This window comes from Sapajus apella, unplaced genomic scaffold (genome assembly GCF_009761245.1).
Source record: "Sapajus apella isolate SASKATOON/1434 unplaced genomic scaffold, GSC_monkey_1.0 scaffold85, whole genome shotgun sequence".
NCBI classification, from domain to species: domain Eukaryota; kingdom Metazoa; phylum Chordata; class Mammalia; order Primates; family Cebidae; genus Sapajus; species Sapajus apella.
In genome coordinates this window covers 577,572-586,370 of record NW_022437025.1, presented here as the reverse complement: position 1 = coordinate 586,370, position 8,799 = coordinate 577,572, and the positions used below count along the sequence as shown (strand labels likewise).

Below are 8,799 nucleotides of genomic sequence, written 5' to 3'. Positions count from 1 at the left end.
CTGCCCGGCCTCCATCTGACTGCCCGGCTTCCATCTGACTGCCCGGCTTCCAACTGACTGCCCGGCCTCCATCTGACTGCCCGACTGCCCGGCCTCCATCTGACTGCCCGGCCGCCATCTGACTGCCTGGCCTCCATCTGACTGCCTGGCCTCCATCTGACTGCCCAGCTGCCATCTGACTGCCCAGCCTCAAGCCAGGAGGAGGACCCCTGGGGATGCAGCATGTTTTAAGACGTCAGTTTCAGGCATAGGCATTTGAATGGGCAGAATGCTGGGCTGCAGGCAGGGGTGGATTGCGGACGTCTGCAGGGCAAGGGAATGCTGGTCACTGGGAGCCTCTTTCTGCAGCCATCGTGATTTTTAGGGTCAGAAAATTATTTGGAAATATGTTTTAGTATGCAAACATATATGTATTTTTAGGTGATGTCTCGCTCTTTTCCCCCAGGCTGGAGTGCAGTGGCACAATCTCTGCTCACTGCAACCTCGGCCTCCCGGGTTCAAGAGATTCTCCTGCCTCAGCCTCCTGAGTAGCTGGGATTACAGGTGTCACCACCATGCCCGGCTAATTTTTGTATTTTTAGTAGAGATAGGGTTTCACTATGTTGGCCAGGATAGTCTTGAACTCCTGAGCTCGGGTAATCCGCCTGCCTTGGCCTCCCAAAATGCTGGAATTACAGACGTGATCCACCGTGCCTGGCTGCAAATATCTTCTATACATTTTTCTTTAGTGTTTTCCCTTAGCATTTAGTACAATTTCTTTTGAAAATGCCAGCCTGCTGCACCTATTCTCAGAGGGGCATGAGAAAAGAGGATTCTTTCCCTTGGGCTGTGGGAAGCCCCCTGAGATGCAGTGGTAGAAGCAGGGCAGAGCAGGGGACCCAGGGACACATGGAGCTGTGGGATGAGGGAGAGTAGGGGACCTAGGGAAGGCCTGGAGCTGTGCGATGAGGAAAAGCAGGGGACCCAGGGAGGGCCTAAAGCTGTGGGATCAGGGAGAGCAGGGGAATCCGGGGGGGGGCCTAAAGCTGTGGGATGAGGGAGAGCAGGGGACCCAGGAAGGCCTGGAGCTGTGGGATGAGGGCAGAGCAGGGGAACCCAGGGAGGCCTGGAGCTCTGGGATGAGGGAGAGCAGGAGGTCCAGGGAAGGCCTGGAACTGAGGGAAAGCCATCCCATCCTTCCCAGGGGGTCTCCCAGGAGCACTGCTGTGGCCAAACCTGGAGGGCCACTTTGTGTTTTCTGTTTAGGTTATGGGATGCTTCTATTTCCTCTGTACCCCACACCAAATCCCCTGATATTGCCAAATGATGTGCTTTATGATCAAATTGCTTGGAACTTCTATTAATAAATCTTTAAATCTATCTGTTCACCATCCATCTACTGTCCACCCATTCATCCACACATCTATTATTTCATTAAATGGCCCATCCACTCATCTAGCACTCATCCACCCACTTCTCCATCCATCCACCCATCCATTCACTTATCCAACCATCCAACTACCATTGACCCATCCACCCATCCATCCATTTATCCAGCCATCGAGTTACCACTGACCCATCCATCCATTTATCCAACCATCCAACTACCATTGACCCATCCATCCACCCATCCATCCATTTATCCAACCACCCAACTACCATTGACTCATCCACCCATCCATTCACTTATCCAACCATCCAACTACCATTGACCCATCCACCCATCCATCCATCCATTCACTTATCCAACCATCCAACTACCAGTGACCCATCCATCCATGCATCCATCCATTTATCCAGCCATCCAACTACCAGTGACCCATCCACCCATTTATCCAGCTATCCAACTACCATTGACCCACCCAGCCATCCATCAATCCGGCCATCACCCAGCCATCTCCCAGCCATCCAATTTTTTTTTTATGCTTACTTCCTGTATTTTACCTGTTCTGTGATGAACATGTCTGCCTGCCAAACTTCCTGTGGGATCTAGGATCCCCAACTCCATCCCCCTCACCTCCTGGTGAGGCCCTGACCAAACCCCCAACCCCATGTCCTGGGCGGCCTCCGGGACCTGACTATGCCTCCTGCAGTGTTCTCCCACCTCCTGGGGGATCTGGAATTTGCGGACCACGCCCAGCTCGTAGTACATCTGGATGCCACATTTGACCAGGTCCAGCTCCGTGCACTCCAGGTCAGAGAAATGGAATTCGTAGATGTCAAACGTGGTGGGCCCTGGCAGCTCTTCCTTCTGTGGGAGGGATTGTGGGCTGAGGGAGGTTGGTCTGGACAGCCACTGCTTGCTTCTCATCCTTTCTTCTCTTGGGACCCTCTGTCAAGCCTCAGACACCCTAGGCATCTCTAAGGAGACATGTCATTCTCTGCACTCCAGCCTTTATCCCAGGCTGCTCACACGCACCCCTGGCTCAGTCCCACCTTCCCCTCTTCTCCTACTCCATGGCCCAACAGTGAAGAGCTTGCCCAGTCCAGTGGACAGGGTGATGCTGCTGAAACAAGCAAACACAAGGGTGTGCACATGAAAAGACACAGACACACACAGATACAGACACACATGTGACACAGGCACACCTGAACACACAGCCACTCCCATCAATATAAGGCACTGGTGTGGACACAGGCACACACATGAGCACCCAGGTTCACCCATGGACACAGAACCACATACGTGCAGACTCACACATGCATGCTCACACACACAGCCATGAGGTAATACACATAACAGTGGATTTTCAGACTCACCAGGCACATTCCCATGCTCGGTCCAAGGCCCACTCACAAGGCTCATGGCCCCTGGAGATTCTGGCTAAATCGCACAGGCAGACCCAGGGTGATGGGGACACCACATAATCCCCACATTGATCCAGCAATGGTCTCTGGGAGACACACACAAGCATGTGTCTGTATATATCCATGTGCACACACATGCACACACACACAGTACACACCCATCTCTGTACACAGGAGCACACACACATGGGTGTATACATGGGTATACACACATAAACATCCCTGTGCACACTCCACCCACCCACTGGTGCACACTCATGCACACAGACACAGACACACCCATGGGTGCACACCCCCACACATATACAAACATGTGCTTGCCCATCCACATGCACATACATACACACCCACCTGTGCACACACATGCACACAGACACACGTGTGCACACAATACACACACCTGTGAACACACATGCACATATGTGCATACCCATCCACAGTGCACACCTACACACCCACCTGTGCACACATGCACACACACGTGTGCACACAAACATGCCCACATGTGCAAATACATACCTGTGCACCCATGCACACAGATACCCATGTGTGCACACATGCATACCCACATGTGCACACACATACCTACATGTGCACACACATGCACAGACCTGTGCACCCACCCATGTGTATATGTGCAAAACACACACTTATGCACACATGCACACAATACACACATAAATTCACACGCGTGTGCAGACACCCACATATGCACACATACACACCCACACATGCACATGCACACATACATGTGCACACACATGCACACAGACACCCAGATGTGGACACATACACACCCGCATGCACACACATGCATGCAGACACCCACATGTGCACCCATGCACACCCACATGTGCACAAAATACAGACAAACCTGTGCACACATGCACACAGACACCCCCATATGCACACATGCACACCCATATGTGCACACAATACACACACATCTGTGCACACACATACACACACCCACATGCACACATGTGCACACACTTGTGCACCCATGTGTATGTGGGTGTTGCAGACACCTGGCCACTGTGACTGCAGAGATGACTTAGATGGACAGTAAGTCCAAGTCAGGTCCACTAAACATCGGGCGAAGACCAAACATCTGGCAAAGCAGAGAAGAGACAGGAAGACACGAAGATACACTCAGAAATGCAGACGTCAAAGCCACACTTTGGCCATGCAAACACTCTGAGAGACACACTGTCTGAGACTGAAAGCCAGGCTTATGTACACACATGTACACTGAGGTGCTTAGATACGTACACACACACACACTCACAGCACCAACATCCCCAATAACACTGTGTGTGCAAAGCACCCTCGGGCCCTGGTGAATGGAGAGCTCTTCCTCCCAGCCTCACATGTGGCTGGCTCCTTGGGAGGGACGGGAGCGAGGTTCTTACCAGGATTGCACCCAGCTCGTCCTCGTCACAGTCGGCAGGCTCCTTCCCCAGGCGCGTTCTTGTTGGCTAACACAGACAGAGACATAGACACGGCCTCGCGTGTGGGACAAGGTGACAGCAGTGCGTCCACCCTGTGTCAGCTGGAGGAGGGTGCTGCCCACAGTTCGTGGTCAGCTTTCACCTCGGGAAGACCCTGGAGCCTCTATCTGGAGATAAATTACCGTGTGCACAGCCTGCTCACTTTCCCACTGGTTCTGTCTCTTGGGCACTGCTTTAAGCAGTCCTCAGGTATAATGATGGGATTTGCTCATGATGACCAGGAGGGCTCTGGCCACACAAGGCTCCTGGCTGGGGAGATTGAGTACAGGGAAGGGATCCAGGGGCTGTGAAGACAGAGGGACCTGGGAGGGGTGGCGTGCCAGGGATGTACTTGACTCCTGCCCCAGGGCTGTGTCCCCACCACACAGAGACAGCCGTGACCCCTGGGAAACCTTTTCCCCACTGCACAGAGAAAGCCCTGACCCCTGCATGGTCTGCCCCCACCACACATCCATGACCCCTGGGTGACCTGCCCCCACCACACATCTGTGACCCCTGGGGTGGCCTGCCCCCACCACATATCTGTGACCTCTGGTGTGGTCTGCCCTCACCACATACCTGTGACCCCTGGGGTGACCTGTCTCCTCCACACATTCGTGACCCCTGGGTGACCTGTCTCCACCACACATCCGTGACCCCTGGGTGACCTGCCCCCACCACACAGCCGTGACCTCTGGGTGACCTGCCCCGCCGCACCAGGATGAGCTGGATCTCGTCCCTGTCGCACTTCACGTGGTAAAGGACCATGTCCTGCGCGATGTCCTTGCGGTTCTCCAGCTTATTCATCTTGTCATAAGTGTCGGTGTTCATCACTGACCAGCCCAGGAACTGTGTCAGGGACTGAGAGGGCGGCAGTGTCACCGGCGCTCAGGGCTCCTGGCGACCTCCCTTCCCATGTGCCCATGGGCCCTGCCCCGTGGCTTGGCAGACAGGTCCCAGGGCTGCCACTGTAGGGCTGCAGTGCTTCTGCCTAGGACCTCCCACTGCCCTGCAGACAGCCCCCTGCTCCCAGGAGGGGCTGTTTGTGGTACTCTCCCTGCCTGCACCCACCCTGCACCCTGCACACTGCTCAGGTGGCTGAAGGCATGGCAGGGAGGCCCCCACGCAGCATAGTCCCCACCCTTCGCAGGCGTCACTGGCGGAGCCACGTCTGCCCCGGCGCTGACCTCCATGAGAACTTCATCCTGTTCGTCAAAGGGCTTCCCGTCTTTCCTGTTGTAAAATGTGGCGACCCCCACAATCTCCTCCTTCTTGTTGACGATGGGCATGGACAGCACGTTCTTGATGAGCCATCCAGAGTCATCCAGGGCCCCTTCCTGCGGGAGCAGCATTCAGAGCTGGACTCTGCCCTGAGGCTGGCCCTGGCCCGGGTGTGTGGCTGGGGAGAGTGACCTCTCATCTTCTCCCCGGGAACCGTGACCATGGGCTCTTGCGCCTGTCTCTGCACTCCCTCTTTGCATTTGGACTTTATGTCCATGGTTTTTGTGTCTTGATATTTTTCCCTCTGGAGGAGGTAAAGGCCATTTTCCCATTGGGGCTGGTTTCCCGAGCATGTGTGTGTGGGCTGTGGTCACGGCCTTGCTGGTGTGTGGGCTGTGGTCAGGGTCTCTTGGGCGTGTGGAGCTGGGATCAGGGTCTCTCGGGCGTGTGGGGCTGGGATCGGGGTCTCGAAGGCATGTGGGGCTGGGATCAGGGTCTCTCGGGCATGTGGGGCTGGGATCAGGGTCTCTTGGGTGTGTGGGGCTGGGGTCGCGGTCTCACGGGTGTGTGGGGCTGGGGTCACGGTCTCACGGGTGTGTGGGGCTGGGGTCACGGTCTCTCGGGCATGTGGAGCTGGGGTCACAGTCTCAAAGGTGTGTGGGGCTGAGGTCACGGTCTCACGGGCGTGTGGGGCTGGGTCACAGTCTCGAAGGCGTGTGGGGCTGCGTCCGAGGAGCTGCTCTCCGTCCCGTGTGTGGTGGGTGCTCGGCTGCCACCCTCTTGAAACTCTTCATAATTAATTGCTCATCAAGGGGCCTCATGTTTCATTTGCCCTGGACCCTGGGAATTTTGTGGTTGTTCCTGTCTCCCATCCCACGGGTGCTGGGCTGGGCCAATGAAATATGGACCGTGGGCCGGTTTCCAGAGGAGGCCCCCAGGGACAAACTATGTTTCAACTAGTCCGGTTGGCCCTGCGCCGTCCCCAGGAGGGAGCCTGCCCTGGCCGTGCAGCCTCAGACGAACATGCGTGGAGCCGACTCGGACCCTCACTGAGTTGTCTGGGGCCGCCGGGTCGTCTGGGATCGCTGGTTGTCAACGCCGACCCAGCCTGGCCCAACTGAGCCCAGCGAGCCAGCTAAGATCAGCTTAGCCCCAATGAACCTCAGCCGACCTGCAGACCAGTGAGCATGAAATACGAGCTTCTGGGAGGCTGCTGGGACTTTGAGCTCATTTCTTCTTTCTTTCTATTTTTTTTTTTTGAAACGGAGTCCCGCTCTGTCCCCCAGGCTGGAGTGCAGTGACGCGATCTTGGCTCACTGCAACCTCCGCCTCCTGGGTTCAAGCAATCTTCCTGCCTCAGTCTCCCGAGTAGCTGAGATCACATCCAGCTAATTCTTTTTGTATTTTTAGTAGAGACAGGGTTTCACCACGTTGGCCAGGCTGGTCTCGAAATCCTGACCTCAGGTGATCTGCCCGCCTTGGCCTCCCAAAGTGCTGGGATTACAGGCATAAGCCACTGCACTGGGCCAAGGTTGTTTCTCAAGTGGCAAAAACTAATTCACTTCATCATTTCTGCGTCTAAGTGTTTTCTTTTGTAAGTAATTATAATTTCTACCAACGCATGGACAGATACCTGAAATTTGAACATTTCATCGGCGGAAGCATTCATGATGTTACAGATCTGAAAAGGGATCAGGAAAACGGTTTCATCCGAAGCAACTGAAGGTCTACAATATCTAGAGAGGCCTCTGTGGCCCTGGGGTGAGTTTCTATGCAGGCACAGCAGAGCAGCTGGGGGCTTGCTGAGGTGCACGGAGACTGGCCGGGGGGTGGGGGCAGGACGTGGCGGAGACAAGGACAAGGAAACGTCGCTGCACCCAGTGAGGGCAAGGCCGTGGGGGCTCGAGACAGCACGGGACTCACAAAGCCGCTTTCTGCCACGTAGGTTGGAAGGCCGCTGGCCAGTGCCCAGTGATCTGCTGGGGGTGTGCTGTGGGCAGAGAGCAGGGGTCAGATGGGCTAGCTTGGGCTGGACGTGTGTGTGCAGGCATCAGATGGGCCGGGCTAGGGTGGACGCGTGTGTGCAGGGGTGAGAGGGGCTGGGGCCTGGCTGACATATGTGTGCAGGGATCAGAGGGGCTGGATGTGTGCGTGCAGGGTTGAGATGGGCCGGGCTGGGCTAGACGTGTGTATGCAGGTGTCAGACGGACGGAGCATGTGTGTGCAGGGGTCTGCAGGGGTCTGGGGGTCAGGGGTCTGTAGGGTTTGGGGGTCAAATGGACTGGGCGTGTGTGCAGGGGTGTGCAGGGTTTGGGGGTCAGGGGTCTGCAGGGTCTGGGGGTCTCTGGTGCACTGTGCCATCCTCAGCATTTACTCTCTTCTCTGAGGGTTGAGGAGGCAGGAGGAGGCCGGGGAGCAGGTTGGAGGACAGCAGTGCTGCCTTCTCCCCACGCTGCTGTGCTAGGGCCCCTCCCTCTTGGGAACCCCTCCCTCCGGAGGCCATGTGGCTTCAGCCTGCCTTCCAGGACCCAGCACTGGTGTCTGCCCGGCCACCCTTACCCCGACTTGTGCTTTGACCTGGCACCCGGATCCTGGTTCCTGCATGGGGCCTGGGGTTGGGGTCCCGATAGGCTTATGGGATCACAGGGCTGCTGGGCCATGTAGCGGTCCCTCCCTTGGCTGAGTCCTGCCCTGGCCTCAGGAATGGAATCCCATTCTCTTCCAGCCCCAGGGGGTCAAGACTCGGCCTCCTGACTGGAAGCTCCACTGTCTGGGTGGGCTGGTGGAGCCAGGGGCAGATCCTGGGGGCCTCCAGGCTCAATTGCCGCCAATGGGGCCACCTGGACAGCTTGCCCAGTACCCTGGACATCCACTCTGGATGTCCGCAGAGCCTCAGGCTCCTCAGCTGCCCACGTCCTCCTAACTGTCTCCCAGAACAGTGAGTGGGCCTGTCTCACCCCCATTCCCCTATGCTCCTTGGTGCACAGAGCACCACGGGCCAGGCCAGGCCAGGCGGGCACTGCTGACCGCATCGCAGGAAGCCCTGAGAGGATGGCCCCCTCCCCCAGGGATGCTTCTGGTAAAACCTTGGCACTTACGGAATGACTTTGATGTCTTCTTTGCCGTGGAGGATGTAGTCGATCACTTTGTAGAAGACGATTTCCTGAGAAACAAAACACACCTGTCGGGGGCAGCCTGGCCAAGCTCCAAGGGCCCCCCTCCCGACCCCATGCAGCTCCATGCAGCTCCACGCAGCTCCACACAGCTGCACACACACACAGTTACACAGCTCCACACAGCT

General features: G+C 56.4%; 1 protein-coding gene across 2 annotated transcripts in view; it reads right to left on the bottom strand.

Annotated features, from left to right (window-relative positions):
• PDE6B (phosphodiesterase 6B) overlaps nt 1-8,799 on the bottom strand; it is a 54,888-nt gene that overhangs the window by 8,796 nt on the left and 37,293 nt on the right. Inside the window, exons 6-12 of one of the 2 annotated variants that reach the window (XM_032253860.1) lie at nt 8,597-8,661; nt 7,422-7,488; nt 7,132-7,179; nt 5,465-5,614; nt 4,995-5,138; nt 4,200-4,265; nt 2,084-2,230 (exon numbers count right to left, since the gene is read on the bottom strand). In XM_032253860.1, the coding sequence (XP_032109751.1) occupies nt 2,084-2,230; nt 4,200-4,265; nt 4,995-5,138; nt 5,465-5,614; nt 7,132-7,179; nt 7,422-7,488; nt 8,597-8,661 (687 nt within the window). The remainder of the gene's footprint in view (nt 1-2,083; nt 2,231-4,199; nt 4,266-4,994; nt 5,139-5,464; nt 5,615-7,131; nt 7,180-7,421; nt 7,489-8,596; nt 8,662-8,799) is intronic. The other variant, XM_032253861.1, reaches the window with a different exon arrangement.